The sequence below is a fragment of the Mirounga angustirostris genome, unplaced genomic scaffold (genome assembly GCF_029215605.1).
Source record: "Mirounga angustirostris isolate CCGP_5_RB_7025 unplaced genomic scaffold, mMirAng1.0.hap1 SCAF_5, whole genome shotgun sequence".
NCBI classification, from domain to species: domain Eukaryota; kingdom Metazoa; phylum Chordata; class Mammalia; order Carnivora; family Phocidae; genus Mirounga; species Mirounga angustirostris.
The window spans coordinates 117,921,131-117,934,643 of NW_026991713.1; the positions used below are offsets into that span (position 1 = coordinate 117,921,131).

General features: G+C 39.1%; 1 protein-coding gene across 1 annotated transcript in view; it reads left to right on the forward strand.

Moving 5' to 3' along the window:
• Positions 1 to 9,000: 9,000 nt before the first annotated feature.
• The window catches only part of LOC123842599 (acyl-CoA-binding domain-containing protein 5-like), a 35,978-nt gene continuing 31,465 nt past the window's right edge, over positions 9,001 to 13,513 (forward strand). Inside the window, 2 exon segments of the mRNA XM_064591967.1 lie at positions 9,001 to 9,253; positions 10,856 to 10,928. Coding sequence (XP_064448037.1) covers positions 9,120 to 9,253; positions 10,856 to 10,928 — 207 coding nt within the window. The 5' untranslated portion in view covers positions 9,001 to 9,119.

Below are 13,513 nucleotides of genomic sequence, written 5' to 3' on the forward strand. Positions count from 1 at the left end.
CCTCCAGGGGGCACTAATTAATATAGATTACAACGTGAATGGCGCCCCCTGGAGATGGGTAATGCAGCAGCTCTATTTTCTTCTAATGACTTTAAAGATGTACTTTACACATTAGATCCCTCATCTCTGTGGAATTTATTATGTGTCTATCCGAGGTAAGGATCTTATTATCTTTGCTTTCTATATAGAGTTTGTTCCATTGCCATTTATGAAATAGTTCATACTTTCTCCAGTAATCTTTAATTCCTGTCTGAGTTCTCTCTTCTGTCCCATTAAACTAAATGGCTTTTCTTCAGTCAGTATCACACACTTATTAATTACTAATGATTCTTAAGTATGCTACTTGGCAGGACCAGTCTTTTGTGGTAGAGACTGCTAGTTGTTCACCAAGTTTTCTTCTTCTCTAGAAATTTAGCTAGACTAGAATTTTTCAGTCTTGCTTGAGATTAAGGGGGACCAACGAAATGCTGGTGGAAAGCAGTCTTTGCCACTTCCAGACAGGGTTCCTAAAAATCTCCCTTGAGATTCTCCATGCCTTCCCTCAAACCTCTTCTTCTGGCTGGATGCACCAGACCCAGTGGACTCTGAGGTCCTATGGGATAATGGAGCCACAAGGCAGAGGATCCTGCGTTCCTGGAAGACTCAGTGGAGCAGAATCGGTCCTCCCCCTTGCTCTTCTGCCACTGACTATTACTGTACTGTGATATGAGTGAGAGAGAAACTTTATTGTGTTAAGCCTCTGAAATACTGCAGCTGTTGATTGTAGCAGTTAACTCACCCTAACATTCCATCACATTCTTTTGGGAATCATCTTGCCTGTTCTGGGCTTTTCTTTAGGGTTTTTTTAGAGTCAGTTTATAAAGTTTATAAAGTTCTTCAGAGTCCTACAGGGATTATAATTGGAATGTATTTACGGATAATTTGGGAAGAATTCTCATCTTTATAATTTTGGATATGACTATCAGATGTCTGCCGGGAATGGCCAGCAACCCTTGTACCGAAGAATGAAAGATGACTCCAAACTTTGCCGTGAAAGAGAGGAGAAGGTAAGGGGGTCAACACTCAGAGACCAAGACCCTTTGCTCATCTTGGCTCCCGCTTTTATTGGTCCTTCAGGATATCCTCATCACTGTTTCTCAAGCACATGAGAAGTGACAAGGGGTCTTACTGAAACTGAGAGGATTTATGGGAAAGATATGCTAATCTGTGTGTGCTACTAAACACAGCCTAAGGGACAATGCATACATCTCTTAGTTCACAGATCGGCTGTTTGGGAAGGTAGCGGCATTCAGGCCCACGCCCTTCTCGGAAACCCTCCCTCGCCCCCAGCGGCCTCTGTGTTACATTTTAGCAAGCCAGGTATTATGGCTGATTTCATGCTCGGCATTAACCCCAACATATGTCTGTTTATTCAGATTTTTCATGTCCAGATAAATTTTAGTTTTTCTCCGTAAAGATATTATACATCTTCTGTTTCTAGTACTTTGGAATTTATTGCTATTGTGAATATTTTTTCTATTACATTTTCTAATCTGTTGCTGTTGTTTTAAAGGATCATTATTGATTGATCTTATGTTCAATGACCTTGCTGAACACTTTCTTAGTTGTAATAATAGTAGCTTCCCTTAAATTTTCTATGTGGACAACTTATCATCCACAAATAATGAAATATTTACCTTTTCTTTCCTGATTCTTTTTTTTTTTTAAGATTTTATTTATTTATTTGACAGAGAGAGAGAGACACAGCGAGAGAGGGAACCCAAGCAGGGGGAGTGGGAAAGGGAGAAGCAGGCTTCCCGCAGAGCAGGGAGCCCGATGCGGGGCTCGATCCCAGGACCCTGGGATCATGACCTGAGCCAAAGGCAGACGCTTAACAACTGAGCCACCCAGGCGCTCCTCTTTTCTGATTCTTATATCTCATTCATTTTCTTTAATCTTGTTGCATTAGTTAAGACTGTCATACCTTCTAAAAGTTTGTAGTTTTGGGGTGCCTGGGTGGCACAGTTGGTTAAGCGTCTGACTCTTGGTCATAGGCGCCCTATGTTAGATTTTTTAATGTTCACCTTTCTGTATATTTCTGGAATAAACTCTGGTCACTCTAAAAGTAAAAATTAGAATGCGGTACCTGAATGGCTCAGTAGGTTAAGTGTCTGTCTTCTGCTCAGGTCATGATCTCAGGGTCCTGGGATTGAGCCCCACATTGGGCTCCCTGCTCCGCGGGAAGCCTACTTCTCCCTCTCCCTCTGCCCCCCACTCGTGCTCCCTTACTCTCTCTCTCAAAAAAATAAATAAAAGTAAAAATTAGAATAATATTGGTGAATTTGTATTGGGTCATTATTCTTAGAGAAGCTACAACTCTATCTCCCAGCATTCCCTTCCTTGTATTGTTCTAAATTAGGGTTGACCGTAAGAATTTATGTGAGATTTGGCAGGTAGGAGTGAAGCATCTCTGAAGGGTACCAGGCATGGAGTAGCACCTTGACCTACTTTCCTGAGTCTTAGGTCGGGCATGAGTTCAGCTCCATGAAGACTGGTACCGTTTTGTTCTGAAGGCCATCCAATGTCATTGACTTTAGAGGCAGTGAGAGAGAACATAGAATTCAATTTGTCCTCATTGGTTCCACGTGGCCTTAGGAGTTTCAGTTTGTCTTTGCTCGTCCCTACTTCATGTAAGTTCTTGACTATAACACACACTGATCTATAGCAGTTTCAAGCTCCCCTCCAGATGCAGAGGCAATAGCTTTCCAAAGACTCTTCAGTAGCTCCCACAATTAGATAGTTTAATCCCTGTAATTAATGTCTGATACCATATCCATCATAATGGTTGTGCTTTCCTGATCAAATTGTGGTTCATACAAAAATATATTGTCTTTATGGATTTATAAACGGAACACAAACTCCTTTTCATGGCATATATGACCTTTAAGTGAGCCTCAGCCAACTTTGCATCCAATACCTTGTCCCACCTTCCCTCATATGTTCGGTCCCATTACATGAGCAGACTTGCTGCTTATCACATACCATGTGTTTTAGCTTTTTCACCTTTCCTTAGAATGGTTCTCTCTTACCTTCTCTGCTTGTAAATACCATCTCATCCCAGAAAAACCAGCTCAAATGTTGCTTTCTCTATGATCTTCCTCATCTGTGTCACATAGATTTAATTACTCTCTTGTTCCTGTGGCATGTACAATTTTTTTTAAAGATTTTATTTTTTTTAAAGTTTATTTTTAAGTAGGTTCCATGCCCAACGTGGGACTTGAACTCATGACCTTGAGATCAAGAGTCACATGCTCTGGGGCGCCTGGGTGGCTCAGATGGTTAAGCGTCTGCCTTCTGCTCAGGTCATGATCCCGGGGTCCTGGGGTCGAGTCCCACATCGGGCTCCTGACTCAGCGGGGAGTCTGCTTCCTCTCCCTCTGCCTCTCCCACTGCTCATGCTCTCTCTCTCTCTCTCTGTATCTCTGTGTCTCAAATGAATAAATAAAATCTTTAAAAAAAAAAAAGAGTCACGTGCTCTTCTGACTGAGCCAGCCAGGCACCCCTTAAAGATTTTAATTTTTTATTTCTTATTTACTTATTTATTTTTTAATATTTAGGATTTCTTTAATGTGGTGATAGATATGAGGGTTAAGAGCACGCACTCTTTTTTTAAAAAGGATTTTTACTTTGAGAGAGAGAGAGTGCGTGCACGAAGCAGGGCAGGGGCAGAGGGAAAGAGAGAGAGAGAGAGACAAGCTGACTCCCTGCTGAGCAGGGAGCCTGACATTGGGCTTGATCCCAGAACCCTGAGATCATGACCTAAACCAAAGGCAGACGCTTAACTGGCTGAGCCACCCAGGGGCCCCAAGGACTTCTGTTTTTTTAAGATTTATTTATTTGAGGGGAGGAGGGGCAGAGAGAAAGAGAGAGAATCTCCACCAACACCCTGTTGATCAAGGAGCTTGACCCAGGGCTCAATCCCACAACCCTGAGATATATGACTGGAGCTGAAATCAAGAGTTGGACACTCAACCGACTGAGCTACCCAGGTGCTCATTAAAAGATTTTATTTTTAAGTAATCTCTACATCCAGCATGGGGCTTGAATTTACAACCCTGAGATCAAGAGTCACATGTTCTACCAACTGAGACAGTCAGGTGCCCCTACATGTACAATTTTTTAAATGTCAATTTTAAATGAAGTATAACATACACAAAGAAAAATAAATCTTTTTTTAAGAGAGTTAAAGAAGAGATTTTCTCTTTTTTTTCTTGAAGGTTTTATTTATTTGAGAGAGAGAGAGAGTATGAGAGGGGGGAAGGTCAGAGGGAGAAGCAGACTCCCCGCCGAGCAGGGAGCCCGATGTGGGGCTCGATCCCGGGACTCCAGGATCATGACCTGAGCCGAAAGCAGAAGCTTAACCGACTGAGCCACACAGATGCCCTTTTTCTTAAAAAAAAATTTTTTTTAAAAGACTTTATTTATTTATCTGAGAGAGAGAATGAGACAGAGAGAGCATGAGAGGGTCAGAGGGAGAAGCAGACTTCCTGCCGAGCAGGGAGCCCGATGTGGGACTCGATCCCGGGACTCCAGGATCATGACCTGAGCCGAAGGCAGTCACTTAACCAACTGAGCCACCCAGGCGCCCTTAAAAAATTTTTTTTAAAGATTTATTCATTTGACTGAGAGAGAGAGTACACACACAAGCAGGGGATAGGGGCAGAGTGAGAGGGAGAAGCAGACTCCCCACTGAACAGGGAGCCTGACACAGGCTCATAACCTGAGCCAAAGGCAGACACCTAACCGACTGAACCCCCCTTTTTTTCTTTGAGTATTGCTGACACACAATGTTTCATTAGTTTCAGGTGTACAACTTAGCGATTTGACAAATTTATACATTATGCTATGTTCACCACAAGTGTAGCTACCATCTGTCCAATTATATCACTATTACAGTATCACTGACTATATTCCTTATGCTGTGCCTTTTACTCCCATGCCTTATTCATCCCATAGCTGGAAACCTGTATTTTTGTCTCTCCTTCACCCATTGTGCCCAATCCACCACTCCTTCTCTTCTGGCAACCATCAGTTTGTTCTTTGTATTTATAGGTCTGATTCTGCTTTTTATTTATTCACTTGTTTTTTTAGGCTTCAAATAAATCTTAATTATACATTTCAATAGTGTCACAAATTGAACATACTCATGTAATAAGCATCTAATTCAAGAAATAGTATGTTACTAGAACCCCAAGTTTCCCTTAACCTTTTCCAGACACTGCATCTCCAGCCTGAATTTAAACATGTTGCTTTTGCCTGTTTTTGAAATTTATATAAATGGCATCACACATTATGTTCTCTTTTGAATTTAGATTCTTTTCCCTCAACATTAAGTCTATGAGATACATAGATGTTGAATAGGTGTGGTTCATTTGTTCTCACTGCTCTTCAGTAGTATCTATTCTACTGTTCATGGTCACTGAGTTGTTTCCAAATTTGGGCTGTTACCAAATAGTACTGTTATGAACATTTATGTACTTGTTTTTGTGTACATACTATAGCACTTTTTATATCCTTCAATTTTAACACTTTTGCATTGTGTTGTGATTATTATATTACATGGCTACTTACCACCCTAGACTGAGTTCCCTGAGGGGCTTTGTAAACTCAGTGTTAATTACGTCCCATGGGACATAGTAGGAGTTTAAAAATGCTTGTAAAGAGCATCTAAAAGAATAATTTGGAATCCGCTAAGGAGTGTGTAACAACTCACCTGCCGAATTTAAAAGAAAAAAAAAAAAAAGAATAATTTTTCGGTTATTTTAAAATTTACTCCTTTAGGTTTATTAAAACACATAAAGATACTATTTTACCTTTTTTATGGTCATGTGTAAGAAGTGGGCCCATTCTTAATTAAAATATCTCTAGAAAGACACAAGCAGGAATGCTTCACTTAGAGCGCCTGGGTGGCTCGGTTGGTTAAACATCTATCTGCCTTTCCGCGGGCCGGGCTCCCTGCTCAGTGGGTAGCCTGCTTCTCCCTCTCCCTCTGCCTTTCGCTCCCTCCTGCTTGGGCTCTCTGTCAAATAAATAAATAAAATCTTTAAAAGAATAAAAGAATGCTTCACTTATTATGGCGATCATTTAGTAGTATGTACAAATAAACAATCATTATTTTGTACACCTGAAACGAATATAATGTTGTATGTCAATTAAATCTCAGTTAAAAAAACAATGCTTCAGGGCGCCTGGGTGGCTCAGTCGTTAAGCGTCTGCCTTCGGCTCAGGCCATGATCTCAGGGTCCTGGGATCGAGTCCCACATCAGGTTCCCTCCTCGGTGGGAAGCCTGCTCTCCCTCTCCCACTCCCGCTGCTTGTGTTCCTGCTCTCGCTATCTCTGTCTCTGTCAAATAAATAAATAAAATCTTTAAAAAAAAAACAAAAAACAATGCTTCATATCAGGCACTGTTCTGAAGGTACTGAAAGATATTAACTAGTGTTCCATGAGATATATTTTAGGTAGAATTATAGGTTGTTCACATAAATGGAAGGCAGCTTAGGAACTGAGTCAATCCATCATATTCATCATTGTGTTTCAGTAGGAGTTACCACATATAAATCAGCACAGCTACATGAGAGAGCTACTTTTAAAATACCTTTATCTGAATAATCTCAATTTCCTTTCTCCTTATGCTATTCTCCTTGATTGGAAATCCACACTACCTGCAAATGGAAATTCCACAAAACCACTGACAGAAAATTCCTATTCATCCGTACCTAAAGACCAACATACTATACATTTGCTTATTACATAAACTTATTGAAGAGTTGTCAAAATGAAGACTTAGAAATAAACACCCCAGCCCTTTTATAAGTATGCATGACTGAACAGATTGAAACTGAAATGAATATAATACAAAGAGAGGAAGCAGCAGATATTAAAACACGTAAATTAAAAAAAAATAAAACACATACATTCTTCCTAGTTTGAGTAAATTACAAAAACTGTTAGTTTGTTAACACTTTGGCGTCCTGGAAGAACTCCAAGATCTAAAGCAAGAGGATTTTTTTTTTTAATTTTTCAGAGTATTTTTTTTCTTTTTTTTTTTTTTTTAAGATTTTATTTATTTATTTGACAGAGAGAGAGACAGCTAGAGAGGGAACACAAGCAGGGGTAGTGGGAGAGGGAGAAGCAGGCTTCCCGCGGAGCAGGGAGCCCGATGCGGGGCTTGATCCCAGGACTCCGGGATCATGACCTGAGCCGAAGGCAGAGGCTTAATGACTGAGCCACCCAGGCGCCCCGGATATGCTATTTTTAAACTACTGTTTTTTCTCACTTTATAGTAGATTGTGAAATTTTTCTTAAGCCATTGTTTATACTTTCATGCCATATAATTTTTAAGGGCTGTAGTTATAAACTATTCTGTTGTATATATGTATCATAATTATTTAGGTAATTATTTATTATAAAACATTTGCATTCCAATTTTCCCTTTTATTAAGTATTGCAACTTATAACACTCATGCATACAATTTGAAATTTTTTTTTAAAGATTTTATTTATTTATTTGAGAGAGAGAGAGAGCACGAGCAGGGGGAAGGGGCAGAGGGAGAGGGAGAAGCAGGCTCCCTGCTGAGCAGGGAGCCCGACATGGGACTCGATCCCAGGACCCCGGGACCATGACCCAAGCCGAAGGTTGATGGTTAGCTGGCTGAGCCATCCAAGCACCCCACAATTAGAAAATTTTAACATAAAAAAGGTTATAGAGGGGCGCCTGGGTGGCTCAGTTGGTTGGGCGACTGCCTTCGGCTCAGGTCATGATCCTGGAGTCCCTGGATCGAGTCCCGCATCGGGCTCCCTGCTCGGCAGGGAGTCTGCTGCTCCCTCTGACCCTCTTCCCTCTCATGCCGTCTGTCTCTCATTCTCTCTGTCTCAAATAAATAAATAAAATCTTTAAAAAAAAAAAAGGTTATAGATATGCTAGGGACATATATGAAGGCTGATTTTCAATGAAATTGACGTGTCCAATATTGCAGAGGTAGGAAGTGAGAAATGTCTTTTTTTTTTTAAGATTTTATTTATTTGTCGGAGAGCACAATCGGGGAGCGGCAGGCAGAGGGAGAAGCAGACTCCCCGCTGAGCAGGGAGCCCCATTCGGGACTCAATCCCAGGACTCGGGGATCATGACCTGAGCTGAAGGCAGAGGCCTAACCTACTGAGCCACCCAGGCGCCCCGAGAAATCTCTTTTATCTTGGATTAATTCTTTTTTTTTTTTTTTAAAGATTTTATTTACTTGACAGAGAGAGACACAGAGAGAGGGAACACGAGCAGGGGGAGTGGGAGAGGGAGAAGCAGGCTTCCCGCGGAGCAGGGAGCCCAAAGTGGGGCTTGATCCCAGGATCCCGGGATCATGACCTGAGCCGAAGGCAGACGCTTAATGACTGAGCCACCCAGGTGCCCTAGATTAATTCTTTTTCTACCACAGCACACACTGGTTGATTTTAGCCAAACTTCCTTATTCATCAAGAAGTTGAAATTTGGCCAAGAAAATTGAATTTCTTTCTTCTTTTTAAAAATATTTTATTTATTTATTTGAGAGAGACAGAGATAGAGAGAGCAAGAATGGGAAGAAGGGGGAGAAGCAGACTCCCTGCTGAGCAGGGAGCCCAACTGGGGGCTTGATCCCAGGACTCTGGGATTATGACCTAAGCCGAAGGCAGATGCTCAACCAACTGAGCCACCCAGGCGCCCTGAGGAGTTGAATTTCTTAGTATTGAAGTTCCGTTAAGCAGAGTGTACATTTAACTTTTTCATTTATGCTAGTCAGTTTGGTTTGTCACAATCTTTGAATAAAAAATACCTTATTATAGTTGCATAATGCAGTTATTCTATATTTTCATATATTGCTTTTTTTAAATGACATTTGCCAGTTATTTTAATAACACCTACAGCATGTTTGTTCACTTGTAAAAATCTGAGATTTTTTTTAATCAAAAGAGTATAGCAACTAATAGAGCCATAACGTTTGTTTCTGTAAGACAAAAATAAAAGATTATCTGAACTATTAATGAAATATTTAGCTAAGCTGATTTATAGCCTTAGATTATCGATTGTATTCTCCAGTGATCTGTATTTAATATGTTTCCAATAGGTTCATTTCAGCCAACAAATGAAATGATGCTCAAATTCTATAGCTTCTATAAGCAGGCAACTGAAGGACCCTGTAAACTTTCAAGGCCTGGATTCTGGGATCCTATTGGAAGATACAAATGGTAATTTCATATAGAGAGCTATGAAAGGAATTTTATTTTAGTAACATAATTATCATATGACTTATTTATGTGGTTATATATTATTCTGAGCAGAAGTGTTCTAACGTACTAGATCCAATTTTTATCTTCCATGTGCTTTTAACACAATTTCATACAAATAGAAAAGTCTTGGGGAAGAGAAGAGAATAAAACCAAAAGGTGTATCAAAGATAAAAAAAATATCATTTTCAGTTCGTCTTTCCTTTGATAGAGTTTTTTTCATTTATTGTAAGAGCAACTCCCAAAGTCAGTTAAACAAACAAACAAACTCTTCTGCCTCTTGTACCTACCAAGAAAAATAATGACTTTACTTGCCAAGTGACACTGTTTGCCTTGAGCCTTTAGATGATAACTAGGTGTATGACTAAGGGACTACTGTGCTAACTTTTTATCTAGGCTGTGTCCCTCCTGTCCCACTGTACTTGAATAGAAATTTGATTTTTAATATACTTAAGAGAATCATAAAATAGCCAGAGATACCTCTGTAACATAGACTGTACGTCATGAACAGAGTATGCTAATTGGTGAAGCATGTCTTAAGAGCCACACATTTTGATGGCTTAATTTCTTTTTTTTTTAATTCCATTTGTTTATTTGAGAGAGAGAGAGAGAGCACGAGCAGGGTGAGGGGCAGAGAGAGAAGCAGACTCCCTGCTGAGCAGGGAACCTGATGCAGGGCTCGATCCTAGGTGTCCGGGATCATGACCTGAGCTGAAGGCAGATGCCCAACTTACTGAGCCACACAGGTGCCCAATGGCTAAATTTCTTTACACTGAATTGGAAGTCCTTAAACTCCTTTGAGGATTTCTTAGTACTGTACTTTCCTCTAAGTTCTTTATGAATAGTCATAGATAATAGGTTAAATGTAATAGCAGTATGTTACTTAATCTGTTTTAAGAAAATTGATTTACTTTATGATTTTTCCTCAGAAATGACCATTGGTTGATTTAAACTGCTTCTGTAAAAAGAAAGGTTTTCATTTTAGGCAAAAATTTCAAAGGACTGTTCTCATTATCTAGGGGTTTAAAAATGTCCTCTGCCTCACATTTTTGTTTTTTTTAGAAGTAGGAAACCACTTGTCTTTTTTGAGTGTATAAGTTAGACTCTTGTTTAAATTAATGGAAACTTTTAAGCAAAACTTCTGTTCATTGAAAACATGGCTGTGATAGTTCATTTCATGTAGAGCTCTAAAATGTTCATTCATGTCACTGTTCTTTATAATATAAAATTTTTGAAGAGTTCCTAGCAAATATTTTTCAACAGTCTATAGTGTCTGTTCTATAGTATATATAATATAGTCTCTGTAATCTATAGTCTGTAGATGGGCTATGTATTTACTAGTTTTAAATGCTATTTAAAAATCTTAATTTGACAGTTTATTTACTCTGGTACTTTTCTTTAAGATGGTACATTTAAAGTGATCCTTTGAGGGCATAGTATCTTTGTGTAGGATTTAAGGAGAGAGCCTGTTTTAAATTAATGACCCTATAGCATTGACTATAAATTGCATTCTGAGCCAATGGAAAACGTGTCTTTTTGTTATTTGGATATTCTCATTTCTAGGGATGCTTGGAGTTCATTGGGTGATACGACCAAAGAGGAAGCCATGATTGCATATGTTGAAGAAATGAAAAAGGTAGGGGGAATAATTCACAGCAGAAAATGAAAGTATTCATGGGGCACCTGGGTGGCTCAGTTGGTTAAGAGTCTGATTCTTTTTTTTATTTTTTTAAAGATTTTGTTTTTATTTATTTATTTGACAGAGAGAGAGAAACAGCATGAGAGGGGATAGGGTCAGAGGGAGAAGCAGGCTCCCCGCCGAGCCAGGAGCCCGATGTGGGACTCGATCCCAGGACTCCAGGATCATGACCCAAGCCGAAGGCAGTCGCCCAACCAACCGAGCCACCCAGGCGCCCGAGTCTGATTCTTGATCTCAGCTCAGATCTTTATCTCAGGATGAGTTAAAAAAAAAAAAGAAAGAAAATGAAAATATTCAGAGCAGCTTTAATTTAATTTGTTATCAAGCAAATTAGCTGCTTTGTTTTAAGGAACAAAGAGATTATAATATATTAGGATAGAACATCTAAGTTATTGAATTTATTAGTGCTTTATCTGTCTCCTCAATGTTCATCTTAAGCTCAATGTTTTTTCCTTAAGATCACATTGTAGTGATGTGATTTTTTTTTTTTTAATCTTCCCTGTCTTTCTCCGTTGTCCACTTCAGAAAATTTGGAAATAGGAATCTTTTGAAGTACTGAAGTCCCTTTCTCAGGAATCTGGGAAGTACCTGGGCTGTCTTGGAACCACTTCTGCTCTGGAACTTTTGACTTAGGAGAAATAGTTAACAACCCGGCCCCTCAGGGTTCTCATCAAGTTGGACCCACAAATTGAGATATTCCTATCACAGGACTTTTTAGTAACAAGCATTTTTCTGGGAATGCAGAGATCCTTCAGAAGCAGAATAAGATAAGGATTCTTTTAATGTCTCTGGTAATTAATAAGGAGGGCATTCCTTACTAACTAGCTCTTTTAAGTCTGTTCAAGGGATTGTTTTGAGGAGCAAATTTATGAAGAAATCTGGATTTTAAAGATACTCTTAGTGTCTTTTTACAAAGCACCATTTCTATTTTGGAACTGGATCAGAAATTGTAAAATTTAGGTCTGTTTGATAATCTTAAATAAATTATCTGTGAACCTAAAGAAAATCTGTACAAAGGAATAGTTGCCAGATTGTTTGGCAGTGTTAATTTCTAGAAGTAATTTCTGTTTGGTTGGTTGAGATTCATTTGTTTTGTTTTATTTTGTTTTCTTCTGTACTGCTCAAAGTTGTGCCCTTTGTTAAATTTTCACAGTTTTTATTAGTGGACCTGGTTTATCTATAACAGCAGGCAGAGTTTGGTCCTTTTGGCTGTTAACTATATCAGTAGCACAATAACAAAGGCGCCTTTCAAAAGCCTTTTTGGTTTGGTAACTCTTCCTTTTCTTTCTTTAAATATCATTCTAATTTTTAGGACACACTTCTATCATGTAAAGTTGAATTGACACATTAGGTAAAATTTACCCATTTTCCCTATACGATTTGATTAATTAATGATGTACTACAGTTTAAAGTGGGAGGGAGATGGATTTAAACTATACTGCTGCCTTTTAGCTGTCTTAAGATACTTCCACTGCGCCTGTAGATTTCTGTAACACTTCTCTAATTAAAAGGATATACCAACTATTTCCATTCAGACTTTTAAAATTTCATTTTTCATATGGTGAATATAATAAAATTTATAGTAAACTTTTAGAGATAAATCTAAGAATGTTAGGATGCCCATCGATTGAAAATTTGATTAGTTTCTGAAAGAATTTTCAGAGATTTGCTTTTGTGGACATCGGCAGATTAAATCGTATGCTTTTAAATAATGATGTTTCGGGGCCAGTCAGAGGCACCTGGCTGGCTCAGTTGGTAGGGTATGCAACTCTTGATCTCAGGGTTGTGAGTTCGAGCCCCATGCTGGGTATAGAGATTACTTAAAAAAATATATATATGTATTAAATAATGGTGTGGGGTAGTACATTGTCCCAAAGATTTGATTACTGAATTTGGGGCTTTTTAATTTTTTAAAAGATTTTATTTATTTATTTGAGAGAGAGAGAGGCAGAGGGAGAGGGAGAAGCAGGCTGAGCAGGGAGCCTGATGCTGCACTACATCCCAGGACCCTGGGATCATGACCTGAGTCGAAGGCAGATGCTTAACTACTGAGCCACCCAGGTGCCCTGGGACTTTTTCTAATTGCAATAATTTACTAACTGAACCAGTTTTTATTTTATTTTATTTTATTAATTTTTATTTATTTATTTATTTTTAAGATTTTATTTATTTATTTGATAGAGATAGAGAGAGGGAGAGCACAAGCAGGTGGAGTGGCAGGCAGAGGGAGAGGGAGAAGCAGGCTCCCCCGCTGAGGAAGGAGCCCGACGTGGGGCTCGATCCCAGGACCCAGGGATCATGACCTGAGCCGAAGGCAGCCGCTCAACCGACTGAGCCACCCAGGCGCCCCCTGACCCAGTTTTTAAATTATATTTGTAAATATAGTCCACTGTGCTATTGTTCTTTAGAATTACTCTTTTAGTATAAATTTCATTCTGTGCTTTTGCCTTCAAATGTTTAAGGAACTTATCAATTTAATTTATATCTTATAATAGATAATGTTTTGTGGAAAATTGCTTTTT